Below are 17,883 nucleotides of genomic sequence, written 5' to 3'. Positions count from 1 at the left end.
GACCGCTTTGATCTAAAATCGGGGATATTGACTGTCTTTAATCATCTTTGCTCATTCATCCAATCTCTGTGGTGTTCCTCCGACTTTTTTTTTATCTTTTAATGAAAGATAATTATAAAATTATTGCACAGAGTACATCTGGTTGAGAAGCACATTCCAATCTTTGGTTGAAATGGCGCATTTGATTTTATTCTGCAGTCATAATACAATTTTAAACAATATAATAAGTTTCAATTAAAGGAGCTGGAATAGGCTACGTTAAGCTTTCGCGGTCAGTTGGGGAGAAAGGATAACTCCCATTTGATTTTCTAAAAACATTGAAAACAGTATTTTTATGAAAAAAAAAAAACTCACCTCCATGTTGCGATGCAACAAATATAATCCTTGCTTACGATATCTCCAGTTCTTAATCCAAAGCTTTGATTTTTGGTTACGTCTTTTTTGGGTTAAAATAAGTCCGCAAACTAAAGTTACCACTTCAACGTCGTTGTCCATGTTTGTTTGTTTACTCCAAATTCAGCTGTGGTAGTGCAGAATTTTAATTTGAAGGTATTTCGTAGCTGGTATTAGAATGTGTTCGAGTGAAACCTCACACTCTAGAACGAACCCGTTACACCTACGATTTTAAATAGGCTAGAGTGTGTTCTCTCACGTTTTCAGAATTGGCCGACTTTTCTAAAATCGTGTAGTGTGAACTGAGCTTCACTCACCGCATCTCCAGTTACCACTTTTAAGACGAACGGCAATAAAACTCCTCTCCAACAGACAGTTCCGGCTCATGAGCGTCATTCGGGTCTGCAGCTCCAAAACCGAAGCAAACGTTAGCGTGGTCCGGTTCTGTGGCTCCATAAACCAGGCATAATGTTCAGGAAAACTTAGCTGCTCCAACAGTTTAGCAAAAAAAATGTACAGTCCACAGCGTAATGCGCCGAACCTCAAACCATGTACGATCTCCTGCCGACTGCCAGTACTTACAGTAAGTATTAGCACAGCTACAGTACGTGCAGTCCTTCTCAACCAATCAAATTGCTTAAATTTGTTTTTGCCCTTGACTGGCCATTAAGGCAGAGACGAGGGAAATGATGCATTTACTTGCGGTAGGAAATAACAGTCATTAACAAAACGCTACATTTACTCCGTGTTTTAAGCCAACAAAAAATTATCTTAGGGCTTACATATAACATTTCAGGTTAAATGTAATCGCTGTCCTTTTGGAAATCTCACGGCAGACGCGCTGGAAACGTTTTCACGGCCGTCGAAAAAAACCGAACTTGATTTGTTTTCTCATTGATGGAGTACCAGTGACTCCTGCTGGCGCAATAATGGTATTGCGCCAGCAGTACCAGTATTGCGCCACCAGGGGCCAGTCGTACTCCATCAACACTGACCAGAATGTTTACTCAGCAGAGCTGAGTAACACAATAAAGGTTTGCTGAATGACGATGTTTGTATTATTTCTAGCCAAAATTAATGAATGTTTGTAATCTAACCCACAAACAAAATTATTAAAAAAAATAAAACTTTAAAAATAAAATTGAGAGCCAAACGTATGGCAATGGCGTTACAGGTCACTTCGCCACGCCGCACGCCCACCTGCTCCATCGAAGCTGGTCGGGGTTGGAATCCTCAATACACCAACATGTCTTCTGTGACTGGGCACAGTTTCATGTTGATGAGGTCAAAGGGGTCAGATAGCACCATTGACAGTAAAACATGACACTTCCTGTTCTCAGGGGGCGTGGCCTAAGTGATGTCATCATTTGACCATAGGGTATTGTAGTAGACCCGATGATGATCAACAACAGTAATTTTGGTACCTGTGTGTGTTTCTGTGTAGGAGATATAACAGTTATTTTTTTACGGCGAGTAGGTGAACTTTGACCCCTGCTAACCCCCCTTCAGCATACTCAAAAACTCACCGTTTAGATAACTTTAGATGAGACATGCCTTATGAACAGACTGACGAGTTTGAAGCCGATCAATCAAAATCCCTAGGAGGAGATAGATCAAATATGAAGGCTGTAAACGGCAAAAATGGGGTCAAAAACCGAACTTGAATCCAAAATGGCCGACTTCCTGTGGGGTTTAGACCATGGCTCCAAGAGACTTTTTTGTACGTCCTGACAAGGTACACATGTGTACAAAGTTTCGTATTTGTAGGTTAAAGCATGGCTTGGGGCTGATCATTTAAAGTTTTCTAGGGGGCGCTATAGAGAAATTAGGCTACGCCCACCAAATATTGTGATGGATTCCTGTTGGGGAGTGGATGAGGGTACATCCTTATGAGTTTGCAGCAGCTGGGCCCGAAAATGTGGAATTGAGAGCCAAACGTATGGCGATGGCGTTACAGGTCACTTCCCCACGCCACCATGCCCACCTGCTCTATCGTAGCTGGTCGGGGTTGGAATCCTCAATACACCAACATGTTTTCTGTGTCTGGGCACAGTTTCATGTTGATGAGGTCAAAGGGGTCAGATAGCGACAGTTCACAGTAAAACATTACACTTCCTGTTCTCAGGGGCGTGGCCTAAGTGATGTCATCATTCGACCATAGGGTATTGTAGGACACCCGATGATGATCAATCACAGCAACTTTGATGCTTCTGTGAGTTTCTGTGTAGGAGATATAGCAGTTTATTTTTTTTACGGCGAGTAGGTGAACTTTGACCCCTGCTAACCCCCCTTCAGCATACTCAAAAACTCACCGTTTAGATAACTTTAGATGGGACATGCCTTATGAACAGACTGACCACGTTTGACGTCGATCAATCAAAATCCGTAGGAGGAGATAGATCAAATACAAAGGCTGTAAAAGGCAAAAATCGGCAAAATGGGGGCAAAATGGGAACTTCAATCAAAAATGGTTGACTTCCTGTGATACTTGCACTATGACATTAATTATAAATTTTGAGCGTCTTGGGGAGCTCTACAAGTGTACCAAATTTCATGTCTCTACGATAAAGTAAGTGAATAGCAGAGGGTAAAAAAGGTGTTTTTCCAATTTCTAGGTGGCGCCGTAGAGACATTTCTGTTGCAATTTTTGCGACGACTTTAAAATACGTAAATTTTAAACAGGCTTAAGGCCTCCGCCAAGATTGGTGAGTTTTTGAATATGATAAAGCCCCCAAAAAGCCAATTCATTTGGGTGGAAGAATAATAATAATAATAATAATAAACAATAGGAAAACAATAGGCCTTCGCAGCGCTTAGCTGCTCGGGCCTAATAATAATAATTAAAGCTGCAAGCAGCCTCGAACGGCCCTCGCAGCCAAGCGCCGCTCCGGCCTATTGCCACCGCTGGGTACGAGCAACCACCGCCTCAGGCCAGCCACCACAGAAGCTCTCACGCAGTTTTCAGCGCCTCCCCCGCACCGCGGAAGCTGTTGCTCAGTTTTCATCAACGCTGCGCACGTGCTAAGACAGAAGTTGTTGCGCAGTTTCCGCGCCCATCCACCAGGCGGTACGCATCTATGCGTTCGGCGGCTATCCTTCAAGATGCAAAAAATGTGTATAGATTCATTGGTTTAGCGAGGAAATATAGCTGGCGGATTAATGTAGAGGCGCAGTGGAGTCAAAATACATTTCAATGCTGTTTTGCTGTTTAGAGGTCAACAAAGGTCATACGTATCCAATTTGGCGCCAGTCCGATGATCCACGTGTCATTTAGAGCCGATCATATGCACATGGCGAAGAACTGCATTTCGTCATTTCTACACCCCAATGCGGTTCGGTCAGCAGCCAGCATTCATAGAGTTCATCATGTTATCGTTTTTAGTCAGTATTCACATGATGAAACCCATATAAATTATAGAATAACAGTAAAACATACAGCAGAAAAAACATGTGACTGCCTCTTAAAAGTGGCGGGGCTACAGTGACCTCACTTGATGACCATTTCCATGGTCATCAAGTGACCATGGAAATGTGTTCAGGGCTGTTCTCTAGAAAGACAGAGGAAGTGTGATGATGCAGCTGTGATCTTGCATTTGGAAGTCATTTAATGTTGATGTTTCATGGTAAATAGTGAAAGTTTTACACTAAGCCACACCCACATGCTTGATGTTAATTACAACTGAGATCTAAATGCAGTGCAACTTTAACGTTATCGTGAAATGAGCCAGGAAAATGGTGAAGGTTAAGATGTATCAGTTTAATAAACCGCACTGTTCAGTAATAAACCAAGGGCAATGCACAATAACAGAGCACAGTTAACTTTCAGCACTTTAGAACAATAGCACAGGCTGAATCCCATCCATTAATTAGGTATTAATCACAGGAAGTGCTGTAAATAAATATTACAACCCCAATGGATCGGTAAAAGATACTTAGCATTTTCTCAGAGCTCTTTCAAACGACATTTTAAACATCTTCTATACATAATAACAAACAAGTCTGAATGTATGAAACTGGATGTATCACCACACACTATTCAGTTTATTGAATTAATAAAGCGCTTCGTTAGCATTAAAAACGTTGCAGGCCTCAGGCATTGGCTTAGCATCCTCCTCAGAATAACTGTTCCAAACATGACGGCTTCCAGAACCAGCAGGAAGGAATAAATTACTCACCGCACCGCGAGTTACGACTGTTTAAACGAACAGCAATGGGCTCTTTGCACCTGCCGCGCTGACGTCACAACTGTATACCCGAATGCGGCTCTTTTTCCACTTTCAGAAACTATAACTGCTATAAAAGACAAAGTCCTACTTAAGACACAAATAAAACAATACTATGTACTTTGTTTAAGTTTTCATGGATTTCCAAGCCATCCTCAATTAAGACAGCTTGTAAATATTCGTTGCTACAAGTTAAAGCTACCACTTGAAGCTAACGCCGTACACACCGCTCTAAACACCGTCTTAATGAGCCATTCACAACAAGCATGCAAAAGTAATAAAACGAAATAACACAGAAATCTTAAGCAACACGGCCATATTTTTCTAAAAATAACCCTGAATCTGAACAGTCAGCTGAACTAGAACTCCGATACCAGAGTAAACTCTGTGCTCGTTTTTCTTCGTCATACTTCAAGCAAAAACTCTGAACTGTAATCTGCCCCCCCCCCCTCCCGCTGCTTTATTGTCGTTAACAAAACACACGTAATATGCTTGAAAATAAGGCACAAACAGTGTCCGTTAGAATGGCTGAGAAATCTTTAGATAATTAAATAGCAGATTTTTACTAGAAAGCTAGCAGGCTTGTGCTAGCAGTTTAAAGAAAATAAAACTCACCTTCATATCTGTGAATGTATAAAGAGGCGAACATCTTAAAACCTTTCTTTGCCTTACTTGTTGGGGTTTCGGATCGATGTACATTATTAATTTACCTTGGAAAAACATTTCAGCCGTGTTTCCCGAACGTGTAAGCTGAGGTGCAAAGAGCCCATTAAACTTCTCCAACTCCGGTCCAACAGAGCCTTCTTGCTCCAAAGCGTGGTTCGGATTTGCAACTCCAAAATCCAAGCAAAATGTTGAGCGTAGTCCAGTTCTGTGGCTCCAAAAAGCAAGCAAAAAGTTCAGGAAAACTTTGCAGCTCCACTGTCGCCGGCTGACTGTTATTACGTAGCGTCGATCTGTTTTCTCATTGATGGAGTACCACTGCCTCCTGCTGTCGCAATACTGGTATTGCACTAGCAGTACCAGTATTTCTCCACAAGGTGCCAGTGGTACTCCATCAACACTGACCCCAGTGTGTTCTTACTTCGCTGTGTCATAAGTTTTGCTGAATGACTTTGTTTGTATTATTTCTAGCAAAAATGAATGAATGTTTGTACTTTAACCCACAAAATAAACTTATATATATATAAAATGTTATAATAATGTATATTTAAATAATTAATAACAACATAACCTATGGGCTGCTGTTTTCTAGGGGGCGCTATAGAGAAATTAGGCCACGCCCTACAAATATTGTGATGGATTCCAGTCGGGGAGTGGATAATATTCATCCTTGTGAGTTTGCAGCAGCTGAGCCCGAAAATGTGGTATTGAGAGCCAAACGTATGGCGATGGCGTTACAGGTAACTTCGCCACGCCGCCATGCCCACCTGCTCTATCGTAGCTGGTCGGGGTTGGAATCCTCAATACACCAACATGTCTTCGGTGTCTGGGCACAGTTTCATGTTGATGAGGTCAAAGGGGTCGGATAGCGAACGTTCACAGTAAAACATTACACTTCCTGTTCTCAGGGGGCGTGGCCTAAGTGATGTCATCATTCGACCATAGGGTAATGTAGGAGACCCGATGATGATCAATCACAGAAACTTTGGTGCCTCTGTGAGTTTCTGTGTAGGAGATATAGCAGTTTATGTTTTTATGGCGAGTAGGTGAACTTTGACCCCTGCTAACCCCCCTTCAGCATACTCAAAAACTCACCGTTTAGATAACTTTATATGAGACATGCCTTATGAACAGACTGACCGAGTTTGAAGCCGATCAATCGAAATCCCTAGGAGGATAGATCAAATATGAAGGCTGTAAACGGCAAGAATGGGGTCAAAAACCGAACTTGAATCCAAAATGGCTGACTTCCTGTGGGGTTTAGACCATGGCTCCAAGAGACTTTTTTGTACGTCCTGACAAGGTACACATGTGTACAAAGTTTCGTATTTGTAGGTTAAAGCATGGCTTGGGGCTGATCATTTAAAGTTTTCTAGGGGCGCTATAGAGAAATTAGGCTACGCCCACCAAATATTGTGATGGATTCCTGTTGGGGAGTGGATGAGGGTCCATCCTTATGAGTTTGCAGCAGCTGGGCCCGAAAATGTGGAATTGAGAGCCAAACGTATGGCGATGGCGTTACAGGTGACTTCGCCACGCCACCACGCCCACCTGCTCCATCGAAGCTGGTCGGGGTTAGAATCCTCAATACACCAACATGTTTTCTGTGTCTGGGCACAGTTTCATGTTGATGAGGTCAAAGGGGTCAGATAGCGACAGTTCACAGTAAAACATTACACTTCCTGTTCTCAGGGGGCGTGGCCTAAGTGATGTCATCATTCGACCATAGGGTATTGTAGAAGACCTGATGATGATCAATCACAGAAACTTTGATGCTTCTGTGAGTTTCAGTGTAAGAGATATAGCAGTTTATTTTTTTATGGCGAGTAGGTGAACTTTGACCCCTGCTAACCCCCCTTCAGCATACTCAAAAACTCACCGTTTAGATAACTTTAGATGGGACATGCCTTATGAGACTGACCGAGTTTGAAGTCGATCAATCAAAATCCCTAGGAGGAGATAGATCAAATACAAAGGCTGTAAACGGCAAAAATCGGCAAAAATGGGGTCAAAATGGGAACTTCAATCAAAAATGGCTGACTTCCTGTGATACTTGCACTATGACATTAATTGTAAATTTTGAGCGTCTTGGGGAGTTCTACAAGTGTACCAAATTTCATGTGTCTACGATAAAGTAAGTGAATAGCAGAGGGTAAAAAAGGGTGTTTTTCCAATTTCTAGGTGGCGCCGTAGAGACATTTCTGTTGCAATTTTTGCTACGACTTTAAAATACGTAAATTTTAAACAGGCTTAAGGCCTCCGCCAAGTTTGGTGAGTTTTTGAATATGATAAAGCCCCAAAAAGCCAATTCATTTGGGTGGAAGAATAATAATAATAATAATAATAATAATAAACAATAGGAAAACAATAGGCCTTCGCAGCGCTTAGCTGCTCGGGCCTAATAAACAGTACAGATACAATAGGCCTTCGCAGCGCTTAGCTGCTCGGGCCTAAATAGGAAAACAATAGGCCTTCGCAGCGCTTAGCTGCTCGGGCCTAATAATAATAAACAATAGGAAAACAATAGGCCTTCGCAGCGCTTAGCTGCTCGGGCCTAATAAGAAACAGTAGGAAAACAATAGGCCTTCGCAGCGCTTAGCTGCTCGGGCCTAATAATTAAAGGGGCAGTATTATGTATTCTCCAGGGTTATAGTACCATTTTATAGCACAGCCTAGTAACTGTGTTTCCTTCAGTTGTTATAAAATGCTATTTATATCAAATATGACTTAAAAAAAATTGATTTTGAAATTTAACACCTTAAAAACACCTTTCAGTAGCGTTACACTGAAAAGTAGCTCATATATTGTGCAGATGCACAGTTCTTGGCAGGTGTTTGCTAATTGCTGCTGGCTAGTTTGAAGGATTTGAGTGGGGATGTGGTGGCAGAGGAAGCTTCGAAACTGAACCTCTGAGGAGGAGTTGTGTCTTGAAGGCGGTGCAAGGTCCACTCAGGTGTTTGGCACAGCTGAATAGTTGCCATAGGAAATGAAAGGATTTCTCAAACAAGCATGAAAGATTCAAGGCAACTTTCCAAGAATGGTTTTGATGAGGGAATAGCATTGTAACATGGTGTTTGAGCTTTTTTGTAAAGCTCAAAAAAGTAAATTTTGCATAACACCGCCCCTTCAAAGTGGTTTCATGTACATATAAAACACCATCAACATCTAGTTGTTTGGGAGCGTGGTCTGACTCAGAAGAGTCCTTTCAGGTTCAGACGATGACTTGCTTTTGCCATGAGAGCAACGTGTGTGTTTTTTTTAGTAATCCAAGTATATTTTACAGCTTTGCTGTAATGAGTTTGTGATTCAGAGGCTGGCAGCAGCTCTTTATGACTCATTAGAAAATCAATCATCCACCTCTCAGGTTGGTAACACATGCAAGCAGCTTGTTAGTACTAATAGTCATTCATCACATTTTCAAAAATATTTTTGTTTTTTATGAAGAAATATTATGATAGATCAATATAATATTAAATAGTATATTCACTAGTTCAGCAGATTTCACTGAGCAACAAGTTATGGATAACTGTGAAGTGGAAGTAAAAAGATTTTCATTATTTTTACCTATTATTATTGGGTGTTTTTTTTTTTACAAACCTCGGCTCAGTTTGCAAGACTTTTGCAACCTTTAAGAGGTTTTATTTTCTTTCATGTTTTTTAATTGATGTATGTGTCTGTTGTGTTCTTTGGTTTTTAAAATGCTGTTTATTCAAAATTGTTTTTAGCAAACCTCTGAGGCCAGCTCTGTTTACTTATGAAATCAATTGGATTTTATTCAGAAATGTAACAAAAAAACATATTTCCAGATTTTAATTTTTAAATACTTTTAAACCATTAGTCATTGTTATTCCATGTCAAAATGATGCATGTTTTGTGTTGGCTTGTCTGATAAAATCGGAGCCTGAATACAGTCAAGCTCCGATCATGCGCTGGTCATATTAAAACAGAATGAGCAGAAAAAGGAATAGTTTTGCATTATAGCTGAACATTGATTGATTGGAAATAAAAAACAGATGATCGGTGTTGTTTTTTGTTTAGGACCTGCTGCTCAGTTTCCTGGCTGTTGACTGCAATGCTGATTGTCTACTCTCTATTTTTTGCATGGAGAGCTAACCTGGATATTAACAAACCTCTGCTGCTTGGAGTGGTATGCAACAACACGCCCCCCTTCAACATCCAATTTGAAAGATATTAGCTGCCTAAAGTGTTTTTGCTGCAGTGCTTGAAATAAATGTAATGAGTACATTTGATGCATATTTTGCATGTGTGTGTTCGACTTCCTGCAGGTGGAGCGTTTTTGGCTCCAGAGCGATGCTGCAGTTTGTGTTCTGGCCGGCCTCGGATTGAGCCACGTTCACAGTAAGATGGAGAGGTGGCTGGGACACGGGGGCCTGTGGAAGATCATCGGCTGGATCTTCACTTTAGCTCTGCTGGGACAAATGGGACGCACCAACCACAGGTGAACATTTACCATTGACTTATGAGACAAAAAAAACACGTACCAGTGCCATCTTCTAATGTTAAAGCAGGGTAAAATTTATTTTATTGGATGGGAAATAACAGACTTCAATCCTGGTAAAACATTAAGTGATTAAATTTGTTGCCTTTTAGTTAAAGAGGACAAGAATAAAGCTAAAGTCAGCATTCAAAGCTTCCTTTCAGAGTTTGCTGTTCGGCATCATTTCTGTCCTGTAGATTTGTCGTTAAACTCTCCTATTTTGTTGGGGCTCAAACTGCAGTGCAGCTTTGTAACATTCAAGTTTGCAGACAATTACAGAACCAATTTTACAACAGCAAAGATTCTGATCACAGTGGGCATAATTATTATAGCTGCATTGTATTGGACTTCCACAGGCTATTAGTAATTCCAAGCTGTAATTGTGTTTTAGCGGCAGGCTTTTTTAATTCTGCACAATCTTTGAGCATTTATCTGTCAGTTAAACAGTACTCCTGCTGCAGAAGTTACTCTGGAACCAAACAAATACATCGCCTTGAAAAAGGGTTTATTTCCCCAGAATTTTTTCAGTTTTAATCAAGTTGCAACAACTAACTTTCTAAATAAATATATTTTATTGAGAATTCACGTGTTAGATCAACACAAAGTGGAGCATCATTGAGAAGTGGAGGTAAAGTCACACATGAATTAAACCCTGAAAAGCAAGTTAAACATATTTATTCAGCCTGCTTCAATCAAGTACATCTCAGTAAAATCTAGTAAATGCTGAAATTAAAAAGAAAATAAAAAAAACATGATATATATCAATATGCTCCATCATTCCGGACTGAGGCTGATCATAAAAAAGAATAATCTCAATGTGCAGAGCTGATAGAAACTTACCCTGAAAGACTTGCAGCTCTAATTATACAGCTGCAGTGCTTGTAGAAGACAAATCTGTAAAATGTAAAAAACTTCAACGTTTAAACCTGCTTTTTAAAGTTCGGGCAGAATAAAAACTTTCTTTTTACTTCTGTCTAAAATCCCTATCCAGGTGCATGTTTTTCCTGAGTCAACCTGATTTGTTTCTCCTGCACTTCATCCCACAGGTCTGAACTCCACATGTCAGGTTTTCCCTCTGTGGCTGTTGGTAGAGGCTAAAGAGAGACTCGGTTAGCATGCAGATTCCACTCGCAGGGCTCAGTCTGAGATGTTAGCTGTCCGAGAAGGCAGATTACACCAGCACAACGCCGTGGCGTGCCAGACAGCCATCACTGAGCAGCTTTGATCAAGCAGGAGAGCATGGCCTGTGCTGTCAGACCGATCACACCTGTCTCTCTACGATTAGATAGGCAGTCAGAGTGCTGTTTGAAGGGAAGGAGTGGAGGGGAAAAACCAACGACTTCCCCTTAGAGCACCCAGAAAGTATACATGCTAACATGTACACATCTGTATATATAACACAGATCTCTGAAGCTGCACTTGTTTGTGAATTGAATGCATGATAATTATTTCAGGGAGTGTGACCAGAGCAGGAACAATGTGGTGGAGCGGTTCGGCAGGGAGCTGCTGGCCTCCTTCCCAAAAGACTCACTCATCCTGACCAGAGGAGACCTGCCAGGAAACTCTCTGCGCTACCTGCAATACTGCCAGGACATCCGGCCTGATATCCGCCTGGTCGACCAGGAGGTCAGGACCTCCATGTCTGCTGCCTCTATTAACTATCCAACTGTTCTCCTTACAGTTCTGATGACAGGATCAAAAATTCAGTACAGATCATTTTTAATTATTTATGCACAAACCAAATAGGTTTTAAGTTTTCTCTGAAGTATGTAAATAAGGACTGTTTCTTATAGAATAGTATATATGGAAGATAGGATTTTAAGAAATCTTGTATGATGAATGTATAGCACAAAAATTTAAAAATGTAATTGTATTTTTTTTTTACTTTGAGAAATCATTACATTAAAATCAATTGTTCTGATAATTCAATTTTCTAATTGGTAATCTTTTTTTTTTTTTGCCACTTATTCAAAGGTTTTCACAAAGATTTGTTGATTTTTCTTGTTGCTAGATGATGACCTATTCTTGGTATGTGACCAAGCTGGGGCAGCATCTTCCTGGGGTTCGTTTTCCTGGCCGAAGGTGGGACCCAGTCCAATTTGAAGAAAAGGACACCTTTAGTCTCGAGCGTTTCCTGTCCCACAACACACAGTGAGTCTCTGAGAGAATAGGGAAGGGATGAACAGCTAAATAGTGAGATGTTAAATTGAGCGACTGAACTGGGAGGGTAATAATGGTCCGAATGAACAAATGGGTTATCTAACAAGGGAGAGATCAGTGGGGACGGTCCACTCAGCCATGAGTGCAGGGAGAAGATAAGCCCACAGAACTGTTAAGGCTGGAAAAGAGTTTGATGAATTACAAAAGTCAACTAATCAACTGGTTTGGTTACAGAATCTCTGCTGGACTCAGTGCTGCTCCCTGTTCTTATGTCTCCTCCCCCAGGAGGATCTAAAACCCTAAAACTGCTTTGTGCCTGGTTAATACCAAGCCCACCAGGGGGCAGTGTTTGCCAGGCCAACAATATTCTCCCTCTGTGGGGTAATACTGACCTCTGGGATTAACCCCCATGGTTGATGAGCAGCACAGGGATAAAGTTGGGCCACAAGGTGTTGGGATGTGAAGAAATGCTTGTATGTATTATATTGTTTCTCAATATAAGTCATTTGTTTTTCCTCAATCCCTCCTCACCGTCTTAGGAGGGATGTGTTTGCCTGCATCGGCCTGACTGATGGAGATCCCAGCTGGGAACGTAGCTTCTCTCGTTGGCCTTTGGGTGTGTGTGACTACCTGGTTCCGCTTCAGAGGCAGTTTCACCCAGAGCGCTGGGCCGAGCGCACCCGCAGCCTCTATAACTGGAGTGAGCCACACAACAGGTGACCACTAAAAATAGAAAACGTGTTGATGATCACAGAGTTTGTTCTAATAGTACCACAGTTTCACTGGATCACTGTATTTACACAAAAAAAGTCAGACATACTTGTATGACATGATCTATTTGCTTTTATTTGAAACAAAAAGCAATAACTATCTCCACTGCTGCTAAATTAATTAAACATGTTGAACGTCAGTTACAGCAATGTTGTCTGTTACTCTCGGACTAAAGCAAAAATGCCTTCCTGATTCCATCTCAATAAATCTGATCATCAACAAATGATATTACTTTTTTATTATTTATTCAGTAAATATGTTGAAAAAAAAATAAGCCCAAGTATAGAAACATTACACAAAGAGTCATATATTTTCAGTGTTTATCTCTATAAAATTTGGTGGCTTACAGCTTTTGTAAATCCCAAATTATCAGAAACCAACATTTCTCAGAAGCTTGTAATATTATAAAGCCAATGAAAAACATCTATTTTATGACATAAATGTCATAGCATGTCTTACTCCATAATTGGAAATACTGCTGGCCATTGTCAAGCATTCGCCACCACCTCCAGAAGGAGGGTAAGCCTCTAAAAGTCATTGCTAAGGAAGCAATCTGTTCACAAAGTGAGTGGAAGCAATTAATGGAAAGTTGAGTGGAAGGAAAAAGTGTGCTTTAATAAAAGGATATCTGCACCCATGAGAGAATTGTGAAAGAAACCCAATATAAGTGTTGGGGAAGTTTCACAAAGTCTAAGACCATCACACAGACGTATCGGAGACTAAAGCTACATCACAGAATGCAAGTTGCCAGAGGTCGAATATGAAGTTTCCAAAAGTCGGTGGATTTTCATGATTGATGTCATCTGACACTGGTAGTCCAAAGTCACTAAATTTCAGAACACACTATTTCTCCCTTTGCTGACAAACTTTATGTAAATGTTGATTTCCAGCAGGACCTGGCAGCTAAAGCTACTAAAAGTACCAATACATGTTTTAGTGACCATCACATAGAATAGGACAGCAAACTGACCTGACCCAACCAGGCAGGGAATCTGCTCCAAGATGAGAGACACCAGAGCCAACAATGGAGAGGAGCTGAAGGTCATAGGTCACCTGAGCAGAGCCACAGGCTGACTTCCTTCATGGCACGCAGCACAGATTTAGTAATTCATGTAAAAGAAGCTCCACCCACATTCTAAACATATTGGCTGTATAGTTTTCAATAACCCAACATTTCTGTATTAAAATATTTTTTATTGGTTATTTTCTGAGACATTTAATTTTAGGTTTCCATTATTTGTAAGGCATAATATTATAAATAAACATAATTGACAGCTTAAAATATGCCAATCTGTATGATGAATCTATAACATGTTGAATTTGGTAAAAAAAATAATGAAACCCTCCTTCAGCCATCTGATCAACAGTGCACAGCAACAGGTGGGGGCGGGGTAACACCGAATCACTCAATTCCTCGTTTCCACTAAGCGGTACGGCACGGGTTGGTGTGGCTTGATTCATTTTTATTTAGAAGAGCGAGTCCAGCTGGTGGTGGACTGGGCAGGCGGTGTTTAACCCAAACACCTTCACCCGAACCGCACCGCACCATTGTCCCACAAACCCAGGAATGGTGCATTACAGGTCAGTTTTACAATAGAAACAGACAAAATACTTCCCTAACATCACCGACCTCTGCCGTACTACTCAGTGGAAACGAGGCATGTGTTTGAAAACGGAAAAATTAAGTTTTGAAACCTTTTTATGCCATAAAGTCAGTCAGAGATTCTTAGGGGCTTAAATATTGGGGAAGTGTAGTTTTTTTGCAGATCTGCTGCTGACAAAAAAAGACAATTCTTTAGAAATAAATTCGCTTGCTACTTTTTCTCTCTGTGGTCTCCCTTCTTCAGACTCATGCAGGGTTTCCTCACATTGACTTTGTTGGTTGCTCTCCATGCTGCGATCCTCCTCCTTGTGAATGCAACCAGTGCAAGACATTAGGCCCTCAGCCATTTGAAATGAAACTGAAGATGAAAAATAATGAGTTCCTTATTGCATTTTGTCAATAACTGTGTCAAAACTGGAATTAGTCAAAGCTCCATATTCTGTTGCTGTTGCCAGCAGCTCTTCTTTCACTCACATATCCACGGCTGAATACTGTGACATTATTTCCCGCGCCCTCACGACAAGCGTGTCCGCAGATGCCCACGAGCCAAATATTAGCCGAGAGACCTTACTGCTAAATTATTCTTTTGAAAAAGAGGTCAAGCGTCTGCACTCGGGAAAGCGAAGAAAGACGTGGTTTAACCGCATGTCTAATGTGTTAGCTGGTATTGTTGTTCAGTCATTTCATGTTGATGCATTCTTAAAACCTGCAACGTTATCATTTATCGCTGCAGGAATTGTGCATAAACTTTTGCCTGAAGCTGTTTTAAATAAACTACATCTGCTTGACTTTGAACAGTTTTCCCCCTGCGTCCTGGGAGCGCGTTGCTAACGAGGAGATGTGGCAAGCGAGGTATGTTTAAACATTTCACGCAATATATGGACGTCTCAGTATAGTGCAAATAAAAAGCTGCGTCACGATGCATGCTGGGTCCCGACGATATCTCCATAAACCAGTCTTGTGCGGTAGAGCGTCTTCGTGTACATTCTGTTCGGTGGCTGCATCTACATAAATCACTCCATCGTAGTTGTACGTTTGAGAGCGTGGATCTGCATGACTCATCCATCCAGCACTTAGCCCTGAGCCGGCGTGCTTTGTTTCAGGATGAAGACAGCTTTCTTTCTGTTTGACCTGGCAGAGAGGACACAGGGAGAGGGGAAAGCGCGTCTCTTTGAGCTGTCTTACACTGTGAGTCTGACCATATCCAGGGTGCCTGAGATCCTTAAAAATGCTTGAATTTCATTTAGGTGCTTTCAAGGTTTGGACAGTTTTGTAATGAAGTGCAGCCTAATGTTTGATTAAAGCCCTAAATTTAGAAAAAATTACAATTGAAACCAAATACTTTCATAGACCCAATAAAAATATAAATTTTTCTCACTGTTTGAAGTTAGTTCAGACTAAACTTTTCTTGTTTTAGCTTATTTAGAGTTACCAAAATTATTTCTGTTTACCAAACAACAAAAACAAAACTTTAGTTTTGAATATTTAATAGAGTTATAGATCTGTGTAATTGAAATAAAGGTCAACTTATATTTGATACCTTAAAGACAATTATTGAAACTTGTGTTTTGTTCCTGGACCAGTCAGATGTATCAATGTAAACATCAAATTTAGTTCAATTTTAATTTACCTTATTCTTGCTGCAGTATGTAGAATAATTTGTCACCGTAGTAAATGAAATATAGTAGTCTTTCTTTTAGTTCATTTGTGTTATGTGTGGTGCTGGAAATGTTTGAGAACTTACCTTGAAAGTGCTGGAAATGTTTAAGAACTTACCTTGAAAGTGCTTGAATTTTACTGTGGGAAGGCTGTACAAACCCTGTTTATTAAACATGCATCAGAAAGAAGACCAACACATATAGTGTTTGCATTAGTTTCACACACCTCTCTGTTGTTTGCAGCTGTATAAAGAAATTGTTGAGGCCCAATCAGATTACCCTCCAAACTGGGACAAGAACCTGGCTCTGGCATGTGAGAGGCTGCTCCGCTCAGCCCAACGGGGCTACAGTCCAGACCACCTGCTGACCTGCAGCGTTCAACACTTTAGTCTCTATCTGGAGAAAGAGCCCACCGATCCCCAGGCGGCGGCCATAAGCTCAGCTGTTTCCCACCTGCTCAAGGAGAGAGACCGACTGCGCAGGAGCCGGAAACAAACTCTATGATGGAGTCCTGGAAAGCCCTGGAGCTGAGACGCCAAGAGCTTGCTCCAAACTTGACAAAAGTGCACTGCTGTGGGAATTATCATGTATTTTTACATTAAAGGTTTCATTTTGTGACTTATTATGAGTTTTTCAAATGTGTTCTTTGCAAAAAAAGAAGAAAAAAACAAACTTTTGTGTTATTCACATCATTATCAAAGTTGATGCAAGCCTTGCAAAAACATTCATATGGTTTTCAGATTGCAACTACAAACTAGATATTTTATTGAGATGTGGCAGATAAACAAAGTGTTACAAAATGGTGAATTATAAGATAAACAATAACGTGGTTTTCAAAATCTCTTATCTGAAAATGTGTTGTGTATTTGTACTCAGTTACCTCCATGTAGTCTGACAATTCCTTGTCCTTGCTGAAGAAAAGTATCATCGAAGCATGACACTGCCACTACCGTGTTTCACCACAAATATAGAAGCTTCAGGGTCACATGCATTGTTAGTTTTAGAAATTGCAACCATATTTCACATACATTCATACACATAAACACAGATCGATGGGTATCTAAAAATTGGAACAGATTAATTTTAAACAGGAATTTATAGGTGCCAAAAATTCCCCAGAAATTCTAAAAAGCTGGATCAAGATTAGTCAACCTTTTAAAGCAAATTATGAAGAAGAGCAGGGTAGCTCAAGACCTTTGTAAGGTGTGTTAATGTGATGCAGATCAAGTGGCTAAATTTATCCTCCATGCTACCACTTGAGTCAAAAAGTGTACTCTAGAGAAATCCTGATAGATAATTTCTTGCCTTTTAAAACATAACTCGTGCATAACAACTTACAGCCACATTTCCTACAATATATCATCTGTCCAAAAGAGAAAAGGAGCTGGACTTGCCTTTTAGGCATTGATTGAGCCTTTCTGACCTCAATCAATGCCTGAACCCATTCTGTTGTCTTTTTTTCCCCCTCTCTGCTGTTCTGCTCTCAGAGCTTTTAACGTGCAGATTACATTGCCTCGGCTTCTGCTCTAGTTTTCTTTTTCTCACATTAAAATGCCAAGGCCGAGATTGAGGGAAACCCAATTTAAAGGGCAGAAATGGAGGATTAAAACGGTTGTTTAATCTAGGGCAGACTTACACCGTGCCATGCCATGCAGTGTTCAGTACACATTACAAGCCATACACACACCCTCTCTATCCCTCCCATCGGTTTGTCTTTGATGGTCCTTTAAATGTTTAAAACTAATGGATTCAATAAGTGTTTTTTTCCTCTTTTCCTTCCTAACAGGGGGGTTTAATCCCTTCTGGATTTAAATGAAATATGAAATGTCACAATGCCAAAGACCCTTTTAGAGGTGTGTTTGCATGTGCATGTGTGTTGATATTTGCGTGTACACACGCTTAAATCTGCACTCA

General features: G+C 40.7%; 1 protein-coding gene across 5 annotated transcripts in view; it reads left to right on the top strand.

Moving 5' to 3' along the window:
* Positions 1 to 16,592, top strand: part of tmem260 (transmembrane protein 260) — a 70,330-nt gene extending 53,738 nt beyond the window's left edge. For 3 of the 5 annotated variants that reach the window (XM_055038506.1, XM_055038503.1, XM_055038505.1), the window contains 8 exons: positions 9,318 to 9,426; positions 9,566 to 9,738; positions 11,232 to 11,403; positions 11,789 to 11,928; positions 12,477 to 12,653; positions 15,110 to 15,163; positions 15,415 to 15,499; positions 16,213 to 16,592. In XM_055038506.1, the coding sequence (XP_054894481.1) occupies positions 9,318 to 9,426; positions 9,566 to 9,738; positions 11,232 to 11,403; positions 11,789 to 11,928; positions 12,477 to 12,653; positions 15,110 to 15,163; positions 15,415 to 15,499; positions 16,213 to 16,473 (1,171 nt within the window). In that variant the 3' untranslated portion in view covers positions 16,474 to 16,592. The remainder of the gene's footprint in view (positions 1 to 9,317; positions 9,427 to 9,565; positions 9,739 to 11,231; positions 11,404 to 11,788; positions 11,929 to 12,476; positions 12,654 to 15,109; positions 15,164 to 15,414; positions 15,500 to 16,212) is intronic. The other 2 variants (XM_055038504.1, XM_055038507.1) reach the window with 2 other exon arrangements.
* Positions 16,593 to 17,883: the final 1,291 nt, after the last annotated feature.

This window comes from Poeciliopsis prolifica, unplaced genomic scaffold (assembly GCF_027474105.1).
Source record: "Poeciliopsis prolifica strain line A6 unplaced genomic scaffold, Auburn_PproV2 SCAFFOLD013, whole genome shotgun sequence".
Classification (NCBI taxonomy): domain Eukaryota; kingdom Metazoa; phylum Chordata; class Actinopteri; order Cyprinodontiformes; family Poeciliidae; genus Poeciliopsis; species Poeciliopsis prolifica.
Note: the sequence above shows the minus strand (reverse complement) of the source record. Positions and strands in the feature narration are given on the sequence as shown.